Source organism: Nasonia vitripennis (assembly GCF_009193385.2).
Source record: "Nasonia vitripennis strain AsymCx chromosome 1 unlocalized genomic scaffold, Nvit_psr_1.1 chr1_random0006, whole genome shotgun sequence".
Classification (NCBI taxonomy): Eukaryota; Metazoa; Arthropoda; class Insecta; order Hymenoptera; family Pteromalidae; genus Nasonia; species Nasonia vitripennis.
In genome coordinates this window covers 828868-851465 of record NW_022279593.1, presented here as the reverse complement: position 1 = coordinate 851465, position 22598 = coordinate 828868, and the positions used below count along the sequence as shown (strand labels likewise).

General features: G+C 40.7%; 1 protein-coding gene across 21 annotated transcripts in view; it reads left to right on the top strand.

Moving 5' to 3' along the window:
- Positions 1–22598, top strand: part of Dop2 (dopamine receptor type D2) — a 572837-nt gene that overhangs the window by 180043 nt on the left and 370196 nt on the right. The window contains exon 4 of one of the 21 annotated variants that reach the window (XM_031932021.1): positions 21217–21540. Within the exon in view, the coding sequence (XP_031787881.1) occupies positions 21217–21481 (265 nt within the window). The 3' untranslated portion in view covers positions 21482–21540. 21 annotated transcript variants of the gene reach the window in all.

Sequence of the window (22598 nt, the reverse complement as noted above, 5' to 3'; positions counted from 1 at the left end):
AGAAGTTTGTATTTCCGATGTTATTGTTACACATAATTTTTTTTTCATGTGTAATGTCGCAGAAAAAATCACACTTGCACAGTGAATTAAATTTGTATTATCCGTTGTGCCGTGATTGTTATTTTTTTTAAGCTGTCGAATTAAAGGTTCGATCGAACGTATGGCTAGCCGTATGGTATAAAATCACGCATAGCTAAAGAAGCATAGTTGTGATTTTCCAACTCTCTCTCTCTCTCTCTCCTCTCTCTCTCTCTCTCTCTCTCTCTCTCTCTCCTCTCTCTCCTCTCTCTCCTCTCTCTCTCTCTCTCTCTCTCTCTCTCTCTCTCTCTCTCTCTCCTCTCTCTCTCTCTCTCTCTCCTCTCTCTCTCTCTCTCTCTCTCTCTCTCTCTCTCTCTCTCTCCTCTCTCTCTCTCTCTCTCTCCTCTCTCTCTCCTCCTCTCTCTCTCTCTCTCTCTCTCTCTCTCTCTCTCTCTCTCTAGTTCTACAATACATTCGAGTGACTCGGATACCCCATCGTACTATATACATTCTCACTCATCTTAAGCTGGGTTAATTGGTACAGGTCCATCTCCAGCATCATCTATTGCATTTATTAATGCGTGCGAAGGATAATGCACATTCTCCTGTAGCCTAGCAAAACCTAAGTACCACAGCACACTTGCTATGAGCACACATGTTCTTAAAGTGCGGACTCCAGTCTTGCAAGTACGGTAGTACCTTCTGATCGGTTCGTTGTCTGCATTGGCGTTTGAAACATACTCAATCCATAATTGATATCTAGTCGCATTGCGAAATCTAGACCAAATTCTGGCTCTTAAAAATTCTGGTTCGGGTATTCTATATTCATCCCTTAACATTTCTACTTGGAATTCATCATTTTCTTCCCTTTGAAATGTATCTTGAATGTAGGATGGCGCTAATTCAATTTGATAAATTCCAGCAGTTGATGCTATGCTGATGATAAACACAAAAAAGGACTACTTAGGTCACGGATAGGCGTGACTTAAGTGCGGGCTTAGGTCACACTGTGCTATAAAAATAATTAAATCTATAATTATAAAGCATTATTACAATGATATATGATACCTATAGGTTTCACCCTTTGATTTATATGGAAAATGCAGATGCTGCATTAGCTCGAGCATTGCAAGAAAGAGCGTTACAAGAAAATAAAGTTCAAAATAGAATTGAAGCTGAAAATTTGGCAGATAGAAATGTTCACAGGTGTGCGTTTATAGTAAAACACGCGCAGTTTGTATACTCATTACTCGCATATACACGAATTGTAGTGTACATATAAGTCACATGTACTGTAATGTACTATTAAATTAATACCTGTTTATTGTAATAGCTCCCGCAATGCAATCAAAATCACCAATATTTGGAAGAACGTGAATCTGTTGAACATTGACCAAATATTTGAACTTTGATTTAAGGTGTCTATTTCTAGCTTCAACTGTCCATCTGGTTTTCGTTATTATACGAGCTTCGTTCGCATCTTCAGTGGTTAATAGGTGTTCTCCAGCTTCGAGTAATGGAGGCATTCTACAAACTAATCAAAAATTCTCTAGCACTGGTATTATGTCTCGATATCCTCTATCAACAACAAAGATATCTCCTTCTTGGAACTAATTGTTTAGGTCTTCGTCATTATTCCATTCATTCCGAAGCATCGCTGCATCATTATTCTGAGCATCGGAAAAATAAGGCCCGTGGATATCTAAAATATATCCATCAGGAGCAACTATTAGCGCTGGCTTTATATGATGCCGTCCTTTATGACGACAAAATGATTATCGCAGTGCTCGAAAATTATTGCTTTTATGACTGTAGCTGTAAGTTACATCGACGTATGATATAGCTACAGGATTATTTGGTTGTTGATTATATAAAAAATTTGAAAATTCAGTCACATGCTGTTGAATATATTGTTCTCCAGTCCAATATTCTCTGGTACAAATCGCAACATTAATGATTGCCTCACTGCGGCGACGGATAAACTTGTATCCCGTCTGCTATTATACTGAAATAATACAGTGAGGAATTCATCTGAAAGTCCCTGATGTAATTTACATAGAAACATGAGCAAATCTTTTCTATTAATGCGTCTACCGGGGACTCTGTCGCAATAAGTAAAGAGCTCATTGAATTGATCTTTCGTCAAACTTGTTGAAGTGTAAGCTTTTTCATCCGTTAAATCAAAGATATCGTTAAATTTTTGATTATTCAATAACGAAGCATTTCGCATACGTTGCAGAAAAACCTGCAGATACGGACCTGGAATAATGTATGCGCGATTTATGCACTGCAAACCAGCTAATAAAGGATGCAGGATGTATCCACGCTCATCCAAGTGAAGATTGCATGATCTAACAGTTTCGGGAAAGAATATATTACACTGTATAAAAGCTTGAACTTTGCAATCCATTGACAATCTATGCAAATCATTCACATTATTACAAATAAACCATGAATTATTACGAGTCTGCCTTAGGACATTTAATCTCATGCTCATCGGATTTTCTTGAATAACTCGTATTTCTCTCAGAGTGTCTTGATAGCAGTTAAAACATACTCGGGTATTAGGTTCAACAATCTGTGGAGCTCTATTAAACTCGTCTCGAAGAGCAACAACTATTTCGCAAATCTCTCTGTTTTCTTCTCTATAGATTCGAGACATATTTTGTGCACGAAACCGATTGTTGCAAACATAACAATTTAAGCGATTTGCGAACGCCATACTGGTTCCGAATTTCCAATTCTGGACAAACTAAAAATGAATTTTTTTCGTAGAGTTTGACATATACGTTTTCGCATTAATATACTTGTTCACTTACACGTGCACATCCTTGCATCACAGATACACTCTCACATTCACGTACTAACTTGCCCATACAATCTTACAAAAACGTTTTTTAAGCTTTCGAAACGTATGAGTGAATTAAAAATTATGATTTTCCAATATCTATACACCTAATATGAATTTACGCACGTATCCGGCCATAGAAACGCGCCCTTGATTCTGCATATTATGTTTTCGTAGATAAGATTCACGCAAACGCGCACATGCTCATGCGTACTCTTGCAATTACGCATGAACAAGCTACCTTATGTTAGAGAAGCATAAAACTTGATCGCCCAAATACCTGAACTTGAGAGAACACAGGTCCCAAAAGAACGATGAATACAAGAGAAAATATGATTTTTTTCCTGAGGCTTTTATTCTCTTTAAATTATATCAACTTCTTTCTTAATATCAATAGTACGAAGAGCTATGTCGCAGTTTCTGACATCTAACGAGGGTTATATCACTACAGACATAAATTTTTTTTAACACTCCGAAAAATAGATGGCGATATTCATGAAGTAAGAGATTGATTCGCTACTAAATTAATGAGAAAATAGAACAAACTTCCAAGAGCCAGTCTTTTCATGGGTTCTGATTTTCGATTTTTCTCAGCGAATTTCTGCAGAAAAAATGAATTAAGTCAACGACTCTCTAAGCTCCTGGTTTTGTATAAAAGCTCTGAGAAGTTTTAGATTTTTTAACGGAAAAATCAGGTTTCCTTTTAAAGGGCTGCGCTTTACGATACTTCGCAGCGATTTATTTCCAATAAGAAAATAAATTATAGGAAATTTTTTTCAACAGAGAATGATTCTCTGAAGCAAAGATATTTATGAGGGCGGATGCACTTGTTCAATTAGGACTCATGTATGAGAGCGTTTAATCGAGTTTTAGTCTTATTTTGTTACTACAAATATTATTAAATACAGCAATAGTACCATGATTTTTACAACGATTATACTAAAAGAGTCGATCTGATAGCTTGTACCTGCTGCACTGATTTACTTAAAATCGGCTCATTTTCAAGACTTGGGCCCATAGGGAGTTTTGTTCAGGAGATAATAAGCTACAAGTGAGATACACTTTCATCCCATTTCATACGGACCCACTCTCCCATTTGATTCTTCCGGGGTCCTTTTTTGTTTTAACTTAATATTGGTTTTGAATTGTTAATTGTTTTTGAGACACGAATTGAAGAAAGTATAATGTAAAAATTTTAATACATAAAATACGTTTGGACTGCAATCTACAGTCATTAGTTTCTTTGTTATCTAATATTGTCTCATGCCTAGATAATCCTTCAAAACAAAATGCAAGGTATTTTCTCATAAAAATTTATGAATATCAAAACATAAGCAAAGGATTAAAAAAAATACCGTTTTCTTCAGTCTTTATTGGTGAGTGTAGTGGTTATACGCTGCTTATGTTTATTTCCTTTAAATTCTTCCCACAATCAGAGTCCTATTTACAACTAACTTTTACTAACTTCAATGAAAGTTCTTTTGAACGTATTGTTAGCAAGCTTCGCATTAACGCTATTTTCTTTCTTTAGTTCCTGCTTCAAGTACTAAATTTTAATTTTTTCAATCGAAGACATATCACGAGTTTGACCACTGCATCGAAAGGCCGCTTTCTACCTTACTTGTAAAAACGTTTAATTTCTTTTCTTTTTTCTTGTTTTCTGTTACTTTTTTCTAATGAAAATATTTTTATACAACTTTTAAATAGGGTTTATTTTTATCAGCCAATTATCTTCTGATTTTTTTACTTGGATGTTTGTAGCATCTGGCAGTAGCGCTGCTTCATTGAATTAGTATCGTAAAACAATTCGTCAAGTTTGCACGTCTAGTCAATCTCTTACTTATATTAACTCTCTTCGTTTGAGAATCTCTGTAGACTTTTGAGAATTTTACTCACTTGTCAAGTTTCTCAGTAGAGACACTTTTTTACTTCCGGGGATGCAATATTCTTAACTTGATTACGTCATTCGACTTAAAGTCTAATCCACTACTCACTTATAATTTAGCGTAATTTTTACTCTTTTTGAAGTGAATACTTTTCTAGGCTCACCAGGTACACTTTGATCGAGGAGTAAATTGGCGAGCAGCGACCGTCACGGCAGCGCGACGGACCGATTGTTACGAAAGCAGCGGCAGCTCTCTCCCCCCACTACGCTCCCTTCACCGCGCACATAGCATGCTCGCAGCTCGCACAACCATGCACAGTTTTCTTCCCTCGCATCGACCGCACTTACTTACACGCGCTACAAGCAGCTATCAGTTTTGACTAATTTCGCTAGATATTGGGCCTCTCGACGTGCTAACGGTGCCTTTCCATGGCACTTAAATTTTTTGCGTCAACTAGACGACATAACTTTTTTAACAGGCGCAAAGCGTTTGCATGTAAACGTAATTGACTTGCAGTAAACATTATTATTATCTGTATAATATGTTGCCTACCCTAAATTTACTATCAAATCAATGATTATCTCACCTAAGATTTTTCACATCTCTGTCAAAGTTGCGATTCAGTTGGAAAAATTAAAAAATTCAAAGACATCGTCCACAAACTTCCTGTTTTCATTAAAAAATATTATGTAGTCAAGTTGACGATAAAAATTTGATGCGTCACGTAGAAGCCCCTAACCCTTTAAACTTAGATTTTCAGATGTTAGAAATAGGTTTGCAGGTGCGAGGGGGAAAGGTCCGGTACACGTATTTATAGGATAGATGGATTAGGATCAGATCGGGTCCGGATAATGACAAACACTTTGTTACGGTTCAAACTGAAGTAAGGTAAAATGCGTAGTACTTAAACAAAATGAAAATTTAGCCCTTCATTTGGACACTCAAATATTTGCAATAGTGATAAAATAAAAAACGTAACCTCAAAAACTAAACCGGATCAGCATTGTAAACATCATTACGAATGATATATTTATGGCTTTAATTACTTTTTCACAAAAATAAATACAAAAGGATAATTTAAGAGTTTGCTCTGGAGTCCCATAAGAGAAAATTTTTTCAGGATTGTCCAACGTTACCAGTAGTAAGAAGGGCCATATAGCGAGACAGGCGTTATTGATTTTCCCCCTCCCCTCGGCTTCGGGGCCTAGGCCGTTATAGCGTACACCCCCCTCTATCTCGTTATCTCTCTCTCGGCCTGGGGGGCTGTTATGGCGTAGGTCATTTTTGATTTTTCGAGGGGCAGATAAGGTCTACCTGTTGCTAAGTGGGCATTAAATAATGCAACAGATATGTCCTTATTTGAGGCTGACATGGTGTAGAAGCGCTATATTTGCGCTCTCCACTTTCATGTGTGTGCGTTTGTTCTATACGTATGGATGTTTTTGTGGCCCTGAAAAGGGCCGATGGTTTCTATGAAATATAAATTATAATTTTTTATAACCCTTTTTTTCGGGTATAGATCCGGTATTTGTAGAGTATTTTTCTGTAATTGATTTGAAGGCGTTTTTTTCTTCCTTCTTTTGGTTTTTCTTATCATCGATGAGTGGCTTATAGCCAGTCTTTTTTGCGCTGTGCTCCTGACCCATCGTGGTTGCCTATTCGTCTCCAAGTGAGACGCGACGCTTATCGGGCGCTATTTATAGCGGTAAAATAATAGTTGGAAAGAGAGGGAAAAACGTTACGATCTCCAGATAGGTAAACATTTATTGTCAAAGCCGATTCTCTCGTTTAAATTATCTGTTCGGTTGGTTCTACGAAATGTTTCTAGTTTAGTGTGTCGTTTTTTATAACACTCTCTATAACAGTCTTTTTTTACCCCACTGTCATTCGAGCGCGCTAACGCTAATTTTCCTGCGCATACACCCATCTTGCGCTTTGGCTGATTGCCGAATAAGGATCTTTAATAATTGTTGCGGTATAAATAAGGAAAGATGTGATGGTGAGTAATAATATAATGTTATTTTAATGTATTAAAAGTTTATTCAGGAAAGTATATGCATGGTGTACGCAAGAGGTTAAATTTTTAGGCAAATTTTACATAATTTAGTACATCTTTTGCGATGAATGGTAAACCGGACACGAGGATTTCGGATAAACAATTCTCAAATATTGCTCTTTAAAATTGTCGTTGTTATCGTCGACCATTTTATCCAGTACAAAGCCTTCTATAGCGATGTTATGTCTCGAATAAAACTGTTTAAATTCCTTGAAATCTGTCAAAATGTTCTTAATGTTTTGTGGTTCTTCGGCTTCCAGAGCAGTCTTCAAATATTCGAGAACGTAGTCATAGGTAAGTTTACCTTACCGACTAGAGTTTTCAAAGCATCCAAACGTTGATCGACTAGTGAACTATGTAGACGGAGTCCTTCAAATGTTGGGTCTTGCATTGCTATACCTGGTGGGTTGTATGTTTTCATTTTTTTACAAACCGGCTGAGCGATTTCTCCTTCTTCGTCTTCTTTGCTTGGCTGTGTGTTTTTAGGCCTTTCGTCGATTGTGATTGACTTGATGCCGTACGCGGTTGAAAAGTTTAAGTCGTGATTTGTAAGATAGATCTTAACAGGGTGTCCAAATTCGTGATAAAACGAATAAGAATTGTTCAAATAAGCTGTTATAGCGTCAAACTGATCTTTTAAAAGAGTCTAGCTGTTTTCGTCAAGAGTTATATTTTTGTACATTGGCCCGTTACTTATGAGTTTAATAACTTGATGATAGTACCCATCACTGTACTCCAGGCCGATGCAGACTCTCTTTGAGTTGGATTTGTTGAGCGCGTAGGTCGTCGACAGCAATAGATTTGGAAATTCAGCAGTCGGAATACGTTTGCCGGGTGTTTGACAGTTCGCCATGGTGAAGCACAAAAAAAAAATTCACGGTAATATCTCACTTGTAAAAAAAAAAGTTGTTATAGAGTACAAGTGCACAGTCAGAGAGTCTCGATGCTACTATGAAATCTCGCGACCGCCGTCGTCTCTTTAATACAATTTTCCCCACTACCCTTTCGTAGTCCAACAGTTATACGGTTGTTGAAAATACGGCGTAAGGACGTTACAAACTGGCCGTTAAAAATAAAAAATAAATCTTTTCATCAGAGAAAAGTACGACGGACGACATCTGTCTATTTAGAAAAGCAAAATTCGTTACTGCTTAATAAAGGAATACATGTGCGTAGGTAGAATGAGAACACATTTATATTACGTTCAATATTTTTCTTTATTCAAGATTACAAATACATCAAACAGATCTTAATCAAGAGGTACACGCTTGATTACATGGTCCTGAGCCTAGAGAACGCTCATCGGCAAATGTAGACGCTCGCTTACATTTTTTATATTTAAGTTTATTGCGAATCATTTTATAAAATTTGACGACAAGGGTATCGTTTTGCCCAGTGTCTTGTGAGAATAAGCGGCAAAATGTCCCGAGTCTCGTACCGCAACACATGTGAGATAAAAACATAATAGTGTATTGTCCGCAGCAAATCGAGTCGATGTTTTGAAGAGTTCTTGTATTCCAGCGAAAATATTTACAGTTCTTACGTAGGCGTTCTATACGATGTCTTGATACCGGTGGCAGGCCATAACTGTCGAAATACGTGCCCAATCTATTTTTGTCAATGTAAATAGCTACCCAGTGTGTTCTTGGTTTAGTGTGATCATCGGCGTTACACACTATTGCTGCTGGCGTCATCAGCACCCGCGGTATCCGATCTGCAGCGTAAACCCCGATTGTCCGGGCTTTTAAGCCTTCTAGGGCTCTCATAATCTCGGCCGTATTCATTTTTTATTGTAGATGAATCGGTGTCGTTACTCGCGTATTCATCGTCGTCGCTGCCGCAGGTGTCTTCGTCGCTGTCGCTTTGTCCACCACGTCCCTTCCTCGAAATTGCACAGTGTTACCTCTTCGAGACCACATAGGCTTTTGAATAGCTTGATAAAACACATAGGTGCCAGTCTCTTGTATTTTTTCCAATATTTCACTGGGCACGTGTGAATGGATCCACTTTTGTATTATGTGTGCTCTCAAGAGTGCACAGTACGATCTTTTATAGGTATCTGCCTGACAGCCATGGTAGCTACAGACCTGCGGGCATTTAAAGCGTCTCTGCAGTTCACCGAATCCAGCTGTCATGTAATCATCGAGATTCTCGACGTTGCGCGTCGTTATAGATTGGACATATCGTGCTTCCTCAAGGCCCTTGACGTATATTCTTTTAGCCGTTCTAGCAAGGTTATACAGGTGATAGTGTAATTTTTGTAGTGTTATATCGCCCTCGAACTAGTGTATGCCAAAATGTCGCGCCGCTGCATAGTCGTTGGCGATCCTCAAGGAGCAGGGTAACTCGGTAAATTTGTGCGGTGGCAAAATCACCCAATGAGAAATGACGTGTCCTTGCAGAGAAAATACAGCCACTTCTTTGGCCAAAAACTTGTCTTCTTTGTCCCTAAAGCCCTGAAGTTCTATCACGTAATCGTAATCCATGGTAAATGTATCGGGTGCTGCTGCTGCCGACGTCGACAAACTGAGTCGACAATATACAGCGTCAGAATTCTTATACCTTTTTTTTTCTATTCCCCACCACCCTGCCACTTTAGGAATTAAAATCCGTTATAATTTGTCTATTCGAGTCGATTTCGAACACGTTGTCAAACTCTGCGTAAACAATGCAGTTTAGTGTTTCCGTTAGAGCTTCGGCGAAACGCACCTCAACGCGTAGAGACCCCGAGCGAACGAGATTCCAATGGCTGGTAAAATGCGCTGACAAATCCGGTGTCAGATCGAAAGCAAACAGGCAAAATCCGTTGGGATAACCGTAATGATCGATATCGAGACCCTCGTTTAGGTAATGTATACCTGTGCCGGAAAAAAGCGTATGATAAGCGTCTACGTATAGCTTATGGTCACCGGTAAAGCGTGGCTGCAACGGCCTACTGGGGACTTAAACGCCGTCCACGTAGAGCGAAATAAAGTTTATGTGTTAAAAATTGAAAGGGTTGAGCTTTCTATTGCCGTTGAAGGCTTTATTTTTAACAAAGCCCAGGATGATCCTTTTGGGTAGCTGTCCTAGTATAACGTTGTCCAGGGTGTCGCCGAGTATACCGCTGTGCAGCGTAAACGACTTGACTTCGGCCCTTGTTAAGGGGTATTTGGCTGTTGTTTTAGCAAGAGCGTTCGCGTGCGCTAGTAAAATACCCGGGCTTATCTTGGCACGACGCACGATCAGTGTGGCCTCCTTGATGTGCACCGAAAATTTTCCGTTGTCGGACCAGTCCATGAGACAAAAGGCGTCTTTGCTACGGACCAATCTTACTCTCACGTCTACACCATTGATCAGGAATTTCGGTTGATTAAAAACGTCACAATGCAAATGTCCGATCATGTCGACGGCCTTGCCACCACCTGTAAAGAACAGTCTGTTAATGAGACCTTGATTCGCACCATCAGCCTTATCGGCGGTATCGATGCTCCACAAAGCAGACGTGAGATGAGAGCGCATAGCAGGTGCCGCATAATTTAGCAGCGTTTCTATGTAGGCTCTATATGGATACGCATTGTTTGGCGGTGAAACTAACTTTTGATTGAAAAATATGTCTGCTGGTAAAATATCACTAGCTGGTAGTATTTGAACGGTCAGGTGCAACATGGTGTGCGTGAGATCGATGTAGTGATCGGTTGAACTTGGAATTAAAAATTCCAAGGGTGAGTCACCATCGTCGCTCAGCGACGAAATAGGTTTGTAGTAGAGATAAGCGCTACTTTCGATGGATGTTTGAGTGAGAGGAAGAGTAAAGAGATCTAGCTCGCTCTTCATTCCCTCGCCGCTGCACGCGTGTAGATACGCCATTGTTATTAATTTTTAGGACCAAAAATATCTGTCACACTTCTGATCCGCCTCTTTCTCTTCTTTTTGCGCTCTAATTTCTTGCTTGGTTTTTTGCTTACTCGCTTTTTTTATTTTGCCTTGCGACGCACGTTGCGTACCGGTGCACGGCTCTTCTTCGACTGCCGTTTGCGCTTGGCAACAGGACCTATATAGCCGTTGCCGCTCATCATTTGATCAAGCTTGTTTTCTGCTTTTCTTTTCAAATTTTTACCCGACTCTTTCAGTCGACCGTTGAGGGCTTCTTTGAAATTAGCACCTTTGGCACCGCGCGCGAGATAAGGTGCTATTCGACGAAAAATCGAGCCCAGAAAGCTTCCAATACCTGAACCTCGTTGGTAAGTCGCTCCGGTTTATACAGATTTTTACACCGGCGCCGCCACCGACTTGGTCGTCGTAGTAATGAATATAATGACTCATTTTTATGCCTACAGGTTACGCTTAAAGTGAAGCGTAACTGTCAGTGTCCCGTACTCGAATGGTATTTTTTCACCGTTGATCTCTTATATCGATAACGATATTTTGGAAAGAGTGCTGCAGCAGTGGAATATAATGGATCGGTGCAAACTGTTTAACCATGTACGTGCCGAATTTGTACTTTGAGTTTTCAAAAGCGACTATGCGCAAAAGTGCTGCTTGCGTATCGCCGACCGTGTATGGTGTGCATATGTCTGTATAGACGTAAAGCTGATCGGGCACAGCGCGTGCCAAAGAGGAAGGTCTGCTACCCACGTTATTGCTTACACCCAAATTCGATGTTACAAAAGTGCCCGTTTGTCTGTGCACGGCATCTTCGAATCAAAATACGCGTCGAATTTTTTCATTAAAGGTTGTATAATGAGGATATTTACATTTACAAGTACGTCTCAAGGTGTAGTAGCCTTTCTGAAATTCAGTCGGTGCGACTATTTGATGCTCGCGAATATCTCGTACTTTGTTCAATTCTTCGGCCAGCTGGTCCACAGTTTCGTATATTCCATAAGGACAATTATAGTACTGATCGCCGTCTTTGCTGGTCTCACTGCCAACTTTAAAAGTGTAGTACGCCTCGGGTTCCTGAATGTGCATAACGATGCGCGGCACGTGGATTTCGGCTAGGCCCACGTGCCAATCTCCTGTCAGTCTTATTTCGCGGCACAGATGCGTGCTAAAACAAGTTGTTGCGTTATCGGGAAAATAGACCAAGCTGCTGTTACTCGGTAGCACGAGATAAAAGTCGTCCGCGTTATCCATAGTTTAAACACCTTTGATATCGCTCGCTTTTACCCAAGAGTTAAATTTATCGGGATATCCCAGCCACTTGACAAACAATTGTTTTTTATTTCCGCGACCCTTGGTTTTAATTACACGCTCTATCTTGAATTCTTGATCAGTTAGCATACGAGCAGCGCCTACGCGCGCCAATTCCTCGTTGTAAAAAAATCCGCCAATGATTTCACCATTGAGATCCTCCAATTCGTATGTGTAGATACCTTGCCGTTGAGTTACGCGTTTTATTTTGAAAATTTCTTCGCTAAAGTTTTTTTCGAACCCTTTCGAAAAGGTTCCCTTGGATCGACTGATGCGCACGTAGTAGTTGACACGGTATTTAGGCTGTATCGGGTGCTTCTTTTCACGAGCGTGGCGCTGCTGTTCTACGTTGCTGCGGGCTTTGTGCGCATTGTGTTGTTGTATGCGTCGACAATTTTCTGTAACACGTCAATGTAACGTTTAGTGTTGCGGTGGGTAAAGTACCTCCACATACGCTCTTTCAGCGTACGATTCACGCGTTCAACTACGGCCGCTTTGATATCCGGATTTCGGGCGGTGCGACAAGAACGATGTAATTCGAATTGAGAGACAAATCACGCTGATTTGCACCTTTGTAAAAAAGATTCTGACATAGATATATAGTGGATATATTTTTGTGATGACAGCCACGTACAAATAAATCGAGTACTACACTGTTAGAAGATTCACGCATCAAGTCGTCTAAAATTAGCAATTTTTTCTTATCGTTATCGTTGGAATAGTCGCTTGGCTGTGGCAATCCTTCCCGAAACTCTATATTCAAATTACCGGGTATTTTTAATTCGTTCCTATACGTATCTTGCCATTCGCCGTAGTAAAATAATACGCAATCAAAGCGCACGTTGCACATTTCAGGCAGATTAGTGAGAAACCGTTTTACGAATACGGTTTTTCCTGTTAAGTATAAGTACATTTGTGCTAGTGCACGAGTCAGCGGTGTTCGTGTGAGCGCGTGATGTATGAGTGAGAGAGAGAGAGTGGAAAGGGAACTCTAGTTCCAGGGCGCTCGCTTGAAAGAGAGTTGTTAGAGAATATATAGAGTCCTCGGTAGTAGCATCACGCTTAATATAATTATTATCTAGTCTTACGTTTTATTATATTAAATTACACTTAATAAATACTTAATAGTGTATTTATTTTCCACCACCTTATCATTTCCACACATCGTTGGGCCTGATATGATACATGTGAACGGATGCTTCCAACGAATATCCATCTTTGTTACTGACAAAAACAAACAACCGTCCACCTGTTTTATTGTCGACGATCCCCGCGGCAGCGGCGGTGCGGTGGCGGCGCGGTCGAGGCACGTCATAGTCAGCTCATCGCGTGCCTCGTTATCAGCTGTTTTCCCGGGCGGGTGGGCGCAAGATAAGCTGAAACGACGCGACCGCTGCTCTCTAGCCTACTACACGCGGTGTGATCAGCTGATGATCGGCCGCCGCGGTAATAAGCTGATTTTTGGAGTGATGGGTAATGGTAAATATATTTATTTTTTTACTTTTACAGTATAGATAAGAATACATCAAGGTAAGGTTTTTATTTTATTTTCAATCATATTTATTGAGATGTAGACATATTTTACAATGGATTAGTTATTTTTTATAACCAAAAGGAAGAGAACAGTTTTTCGACACATATCGTCTTTTTTTAAGAACAACGCTACAAGTTTTGAACTCGTCGCAAGTCACAACCTTGTGAGTAAGTGTGCGCCTGATTGTTGAAAAGTGTACCTAAATTGTACGCTTGTCCTTGACGGTGTCGTTGTTGCTTTTGTCGGCATTTTCACCAAATTCATCGTCAATTAGAGATTTTATGCTGTCAAAATTTATCTTTAAAGAATTATTGTAATTTAGACGTATACCTTTGACTTTACAACATTGTATAGTGACACCGGCGCCCGGTGTGATTGCCCGAAAAGCGTAAAATTTCGGCGCTGCAGACATCATGGTTTCTATGTACGTACCCTCGCCATAACTTCTTAACTCATCCGTCATAGCACCTAAGAGATTACCTATTGGCGGCTCATATTCGGTCGGGTCGTTTTCATTTTTCACAAAAATGCACGAGTCTGTATCGCAGTATAGTAGGCGCGATCCGAGTTTTTCCAAGTAACCATACAGTTCGAGGCGTGCCTGCGCCGTTGTGTACGCTGCTATGACGACATTCGTATAGGGCGTCGATGTTACAGCTTCTTCTCTGAATTGCCAATTTACATACAGAATATCATCATTGATAGGTAAGATGTCGAAAACCTCCTTATCGGTAGTAAATAAAAGCTTCAACAAATTTTTGCGTGATTGGACAACAGTGGTTTGTTTCATATTTGTGCGCTAACCGAATTTACTCCATAAGCTATTTAAACAAAGTTTGGCAACAACCCGTAATCCAGGATTTTTCTTAATTTTTTCACGATCTAGAACGATACCCTCATCGCGCTCGTACTCGGCTAAATACCGCGCTTTCGCATTTTCGTTGATACACCAGCTGGGCCAGTCGGAGGCTTCTTGTTTTATCTTCAAAAATAGATTTACATACTGCGCAAAGAGCCCACCTTTCGTACCATCGAAGCGCGTTGTGTCGTACTGCCAAAAGATGTATATCTCGCTTATGCGATAACAGAGCTTAACGGCTTTGCGCAGCTCGTCCGCCACCCAAGTACCGATAAACTCACGATCCGCTATTTGCTCGTGATGACAATCTTCGGTGCGCGCCTCGGCACAACAAGAGCGACATAGCGCAAAGAGGAGGCGACCGTGCATTTTAACAGGCAGCAGCGGCATATACAAATTTCGCGGCGGTAAAACTCTGCACTTGACCAAGCCCTCGACACCGTCAAGATTGTTGTAATCATCGCCAATCAATTCGCGACACTCTTCACCTACGAAAATACGCGGATGACCGATTGGTAATTTTCCACGCTTACAGATGTACGGGTACAGCGAACAAATGTCTGTATATTTGATTTTCTCGACGTCTTTGACTTTGTAAAAAGGTATGATGTTTTCTGTTCGCCCTCCAAAAAATGCATCTCGCGGATTTAAATTTATTCGACTCATTAGAGGATGATTTTTCGCGTAGGAGGCGATCTCTTGGTTTCTCAATTTCACCTCGTCAAACTCGCATTCCCATATACTACGAACATCGTAGCCGCAATCGCGCATTTTTTGCAATTTAGACACTGTGTTTTCGTATGCGGCGTTAAAAGTGCGACCATAAGCCAGCGATTTCTCACACGCTTTATCAAAATATTTCGGGCAGTCGTGCATGTAACAACCCTCGTACTCGTATACTGTGCCTTTATGCTCTCTATTTAAAGGTGGTAAAAATCCGTCCACTAGAAAACCCTCGGGTAATCGAAACTCTCGAGCGCGCCCCGCGTGAATGATTTCTCGACCACACTCGCGTTCGCACTGAACCAACCACTCTATAGATTTTTGGGAATGTTTGTCACCTCGGCGATAACCGCTAGCAGGTATAATACCTATAGGCTTATCGCATAAGAAATTTTTTCTGTACACAAGCGAGCAAACACTTGCTATAGTAGTTGCTTCAACGAATGGATAGATTTTACCCACATTCAGAAAAATCATTCAGAAAAGCAACACAGGCGCGTCGCAAAATCTCCACATCCATACGGCAGTATTCTACTATTTCTTTTTGAAAATCGAAAACATAATCACGCCGAGTTTCGTTGTTATACCACGCTCTTTGACAGACATAGAATCTGGCGCGTAAAATCTTTCATCGGGTAGAGGGCCGACGTAATTTTCGTTCTCGGGGATATTAAACAAATGCGGGAAATAGCCCTTTTTCGCGCACGGTGGCAGACCAAAAGTTTCGGGCAATAAACTTAAGCGCATATGAAAATAATTTAGACTGTCAATAAACTTGGTACGGTCACATTGTAGCAAAACGATATTTTTCCATTGAGCACGACACGAGGATTGGCATTTTCACACTCTTCGACTAAATACTTCAAAATAAACTGGGCATCGAAACCACTAGCATTGTGCGCGATGCATATAATAGGCTCAAACACCGATTTTTCACGAACGTATAATTCAATGAAATGCTTTATGGCGTTTTCTCGAAAGATGTGTTCGCGCATACCGCGGGTGTCGCAGCGTATTTTCATATCATCGGCGCGTGTCAGACAGTCCGTACACAAATGTTGTACAACGTATAGATTTGGAGTATGCAAACGCGTAACCACTCGCATTTTATACAGCGTATCTTGTTGTGTTTCAAAATCGTAAAACACGTAAAGGTAATTTTTAGATTCTTTTAGCTGTTTTGGAGCGCGCACAATCTGCATGTAACACGCGGCGTTTGTAGAGTGCCGTGACCGACAAATTTTACAAAATAAAATACCACATTCATGCTTTCTACGATGTATGTGTACGCGTTTCTTACATGTTTGACATATTTTCAACAAATCGCAAATTTTCTTATTTCGCTTTTTATACGACCCCACCGTTTTATGATTCTGAAAACAAGTGTTTCCGAAAAAACTTCTAAAGCAGTCGTTGCACTTAATCAGCTGAATGTCGTCTTTGCTACAACTAGGTGTAACAAAACAACGCGGGCATATCGAGTTACACAGGTGTCGATCAACGTACTGATACTTTTTATTACAACGGTCGCAAAAAAATTTACTTTTAGCAGCACCCGTTAAATTCAAAATTGTATCAAATTGATGCACGGCTGCATCGTGACAAATATTAACGACTTTCGGTGATATAAGATTGTATAACATAAGGCGACCGTCGAAAAAAGGAGCCTCACCAGAACCAAAAGTTTGACTATCGTACACGACTATTGCTATATTCTTTCGCGCATAATAGTATTGAAATTTTTGAATTTCGCGAAACCCACACCTAGCCGGCGGTATTGTAACGCCAGCTGCAGCAGTTAACTCTAACGCGCGCTCCTTTTGTAAGGCGCGACGACTGTCACGTATTACAGTCCATGCTTTTTTCGTCGTGTCAGTCGCGTCTTCTTTTAAGTTAACAAAAGCCTCACCAACAACAACTAATGCTCGCGGCAAGCACAAATTATCAGAGTTTCGAATGATGGAAATTAAAGACCGTTGATCCAGCATATTTATACTAAAACTTTTCTTTCGTCCAGCCCCAAGTGGCACCTCTACGTACGTAGCTTCAATAGAAAAATTATCGTCTGTTTCGAAATTTTCATTGCTCTGCATACCAGCTGAACCGCGCGCGAAATTTTCACTATTTATCGTAATGTCTATCAAATCACTACTGCCCGCCATTGATACTAAATACGCGTGAATATCGCGCATTACTAACTCAAGCCACAAAATAGGATCAAAATTTTCAGGTATAGTCTCTAACACACGCATGACTATTCGCACACCATTTACACGAAATCTACGTACATAGTGATTATGCTCTTCTATGCTCTCTAACGCTACCCTCGACGCTATCATTATCGCTGTGTACACGTTGCTCGTCACCGCTATGCGCATTTTCCTCACAATGCACACTACTGTCGCTATGTATACTACGCTCACCACAACTACTCCGGCTGCTGCTACTGCTGCTACTACGGGTGCTGCTGCTGCTACGGCTGCTGCTGCTGCAGCTGCGATATTTGCTGCCACTGCTGCTTCGGGTGGTAGAGCTGTCATTATCGCTACTTTGACGACGAGGCCGACGACGTACCACTGATCCCCCGCCTATATGTGTTGGCGTGTTTACAGCAGTATTTATGACACTTTTGGATCAGTCGAAATCGTCGACACGGTTCTGCATTTGAAACTCCGGCGATATCGAGGCTCTACAGGCTGCTGCAATAATAGTTTTACAAAAAAAAAACAAGTCTATTATTTTATATAGCCATTATTTTTATTTATTTTTAAAAACACACATACGCGAAGTAATAAATGTTTTCTTTTGAATTCATTCTTCTAGCGGTCCATTAAAACTTTCATGAACACGGCCCAGTAAATCTACGATGTCCTGCGCCGTATACAGAGGAGAATTTTCGTCTTCGGCCTATGTATACAACCATCGCAACTCTTGGGCTCTACGCACTTTGTATATACGATCAATATAAACATCTAAATTTGACGCGTTGAACCGCTCTATGGAATCGGTGCCATTTTCGACTCTTCTTATAACTTTTCTTTAAAAAAAAAAAAATGAAAAAAATGTTGTAAATTAAAAATTTACTCAAACTATAAAATATCAGAAATAAAGATTAAACTTACGCTCATTTATCCTATTGTCAAAAGCATCTCTTTCATCGTACCGATGATACATCATTCGGGCGCGATCGACGATCTGATGATAAGAACGCTCGGACTCTGGGACGGGCCGCGAGTAAAAGTTTTGTATTGCTGCGCGCTGAGCATTGTTTGTAGAGATTGCCGCTGCTGCTGCTGTAGCTATGGTATTGGCAGGCTCATCATCTTCGTCACTGCTTTCAGATACTGATCGTGCATCGATAGCACACTGCACAGCTTCGTTCGGCACAGCATAATTACGATGAATCACACGTATCAAATCACTTCTCGGATATGATCGTCCGATAAAAGCCCGATTAGAAGCTTTGACATCTGGAGACGAAAAAAAATCTTTTTCCGAACACGACTCGTCATTCTCGTTATCAGCACGTGGGGTCGAACACGCCTGCGGAGGTCCTATAGGCGACGACGGCGTGAAATCAGCGTCACCCTCTCCGCTACTTTCAAGCATCGTAAATCCGCTCAAAATTTCGACTTGATGACCGTCGTTTAAACGCTCTGGCGCGGGAAAAGAGGTTACACACGCACTTGTAGCTGTGTCCTCGTCGGTATATGGCACAAGCGCTGGTGGACCCGATACACGTTGGCGTGATCGCTGTACACTCGTACCAGCGCCGTCATCGTCACCGTTGTCATCATCCAAATCGTAAGACAATCTACGTTTTGCAGATCGCAATGGTACCCATCGACGTATAGTGTCGCCGTCGCTGTCATCACTCAAGGACAAAACGGTATAAATTTGCATGATCGTTGGCATCGCGCGTTTCCCTTAGAAGATTTTCGCGCGCTGTAAAACATATTTTATAAGAAATGTGTTGATTTAAAAAAATAATATTACAAAGTTGAGTACTTACCAACATATTCGTCGTATTCAGTCATTAAACACTGCAAAGGAACCATATGATGTAGATCACGTAGTAAAATTAATTCGGCCGCTGTGCTTACATCCAAATGATTTCCACGGAATATCAAGCGATACAGGCGAGCAATTTCACGAATAGTACAGCAGCTAAGAATCCAACGAAACATTCTTTTCAGATGTACGCAACTCATGCGTCTTAAGCGACGACGCCACTCAAAGTCGCACACTCTCCAGATAGCAGTATGATTTGCGCTTAATCGCAACAAATCCACTACACTTATAATAATACCGCGAAACTTATTTTTAGTAGAGTTTTCCATTATGAACGGCAAATGAAAGAGGTCTTTTCCGTGCGCAACACTCATGAAAAGTGACACACACTTCTCGTTGTGCTTCGCCTTTTATGTCTAATAGGGAAAATGATTAAAATAAAAACGGATTTCTGTAACACCCCCGCCGAAATCGCCACGCGTATACAGAACTCATTCAGCTGCAATGCTAGCGCCATTGCGCCACTATCCCTTGTATACTCATACACGACGGACGTCGTCGGCCATCGATATGCGGTTGTAACGTACATATGCCGGTCCCTATAGATAATCATTCTTTAAGGCATTTGTATACATTCCGTGAAAGATGTTTCGGAAAACATGAACATTCTAGCGTGGGCTTAAACAGCATATTACCACCTCAACAGCCGCACACCTTGAGTATACAAAAATATACAGATGTCCCTTCGCCAGGATAACGACGATATTATTTAGACCCACCGTTTTTTTCCAAAGCACACAGCTTCTCGGAGATAAAAAGTTATTCTGCTACGGTGTCTTAAAGAACGAAATTCGGTCAAAAACTTTTCTCTGAACCGTATAGTTCGACACGTAGTTCCACGTTCAAAGCTTAGAAAAAAAAGTAGAAATGGCCTCTTACGACAACAGTTTAATCGATCAGGTGTGCGCTATGACGGACGCCCAGTACGACCCGGAAGAGTTGGACACCATTCTGCACGAATTGCAGTCCAGGACTGCAACAGAGCCTGCTGCGATTATTACGACTAGTGATGTGCCAGAGCGTGAAATATGTGCTGCGTATTTCGACCCTGATATGATACGGGTGTTGACCGAAGCGATAGGCGATCAGTGCGAAGAAGTGAAAAATTCTCCGAGTAACGACGCGAGTGAAGTTACCGATAGCGACAGTTCAGCGTTCGGCAATGAGCCCACTAGTGCAGTGTCTAATGTATGGTCTGAGCAAATTGGCGATAATTTGTTCCAAGAATTATTCGAAGTGCCAGCCGAGGGTGAGTCCATGGATATATCGTCACCTGCTAACGAGTGTCGTGAATCCGTGCCCGCGATACCTGCCAGTACCGTCATCAACGAAGTAAACTGTGATAGTACCGACGTCGATCTCGCAGCGTATGACGAAGAAATGTTTGGCCTCATGACTGCCGAAATACTCGCCCTGATTCCACCGACTTATTGTGAAGCAGAGCAGCAGCAGCAGCAGCAGGCGCAACAGCAGGAGCAACAGCAGCAGCCGAAGCAACAACAGCAGGAGCAGCCCCAAGAATTGCAGATATTTAAAGATATTCTGCGCATTGATGAAGGTTTGATGCATAATCAGCACACTGATAGTCGCTGATAGATGCGTGTACACAAGAAAATGCGCCGCCATCACGAGCGACTATCTTCGGGCGCAGATCAAACATACCGCGCCGACCGTGTCCATCGCACACAAACGTTTTACACGTCCAGTTTAGAATTCTTGGAGCCCATCAAGAAACTAGAACTTGTGCAATCGCTCCAGCGGACAATCAACAGGAGTGTAGCGTGTATTAACACCGCAGTAACGGACTCGTGCTTAAGAAAAGGTTACATGTTTATGTTCGCCTTAGCGCGAAAAATATTAGATGAAAATGCTGCTATCTGCACTCCACCCTTGATGACGCTTTCGTCATCAAGATTTATCAATAGCATCCACATCGTAACAGACGGATGTATTGATAAAAAAACCTATCACTTTTAAGCATAACTTTTTTTAATATTTTTTTCTTTATACATAATTTAATAAAAAAATATTTGTTTTATGTTACAGCTGCGCAAGATATTCTGGCTCGTGGTTTCGGAAAGCGGCGCAGGGAAACGTTATGCATGTGGCATGGCGACGCAAATCAGCGCGCTACGAGAGCGATGACTGGGAGACAACCGTGACCAGTAGGCTGTGGACGGTGCCGTTCAGCGACCACGTTTTCGACGGCCTGATCACGCGTGAAGATATGGAGAGAATCTTCACACCCGTTGAGGTGAAAAATTTGGTGGATAGACATTTTGTCTATCCACTGAAAGAAGACAAAGAATAATTATCAATATTATGATCTACAATGTATCAAATACAGCCATTATATGTAAGTTGTTTTTTTTAAATAAATAAAAACGGTTTACCGTTTATCGCAAAAAATGTGCGAAATTATTTTAAAGTTGCCTAAAAATTTAACCTCTCGCGTATACTATGTTTTTTTCCTGAATAAACTTTTAATAAATTTATAAAAAAATACATTTTATTATTATTTACCATAACACCTTTCCTTCATTTATACCGCAACATTTATTAAACCTCCTTCTACGGCCATCAGCCAATAAGCAAGATGGATGTATTCTCGGGAAAATTAGCGTTAATAGAAACCATCGAAACAAAAACATCCATACGTATAGAACAACTAACATTTGAATAAAAGAAACGAGACGCTGAGTATGTACAACAGATACATATAAACACATGAAAGTGGAAAGCAAATATAGCGCTTCTACACCATGTCAGTCTCAAATAAGGACATATCTGTTGCATTATCCAAAGTCCACTCAGCAACAGGTACTCCTTATCAGCCCCCGATAAATCAATAATGACCTACGCCATAACAGCCCCCCAGGCCGAGAGAGAGAGAGAGAGAGAGAGAGAGAGAGAGAGAGAGAGAGACAGATAACGAGATAGAGGGGGGTGTACGCTATAAGTTAGGTCCAGGTCCCGAAGTCTAGGGGAGGGGGAAAATCAATAACGCCTGTCTCACTATATGGCCCTTCTTACTACTTTTACCTAACACGCGATTTCCATAAAGCAGTGATTGGACACATTTAATCGCAATGTCCAACTACTGAGTTAAAATCGCGTCCAAGTACTGATCCAATCGCGTCAAATGTTGTCCAACTATACGGCATTATGATGCCACTCTTGAAAATTTAATTTTATTATAAAAACTGATTGTTTGAGGTTTGTTTTTTTTTTAATTGTAAGATAATTGTATTAGCTAAATGTTAACGTTAAAAGTTTTTGATATTAGGTAAAATGCCCAATACATGGACAGATTTTGAGAAAATTTTAGAAGCTCATTTATTTCGCACAGATAAATTGCGAAGTATCAAAATCCTGTAACACCAAAGTTTAGCCGACACAATTAACTTTCTTTAAAAAAAACAGAACCT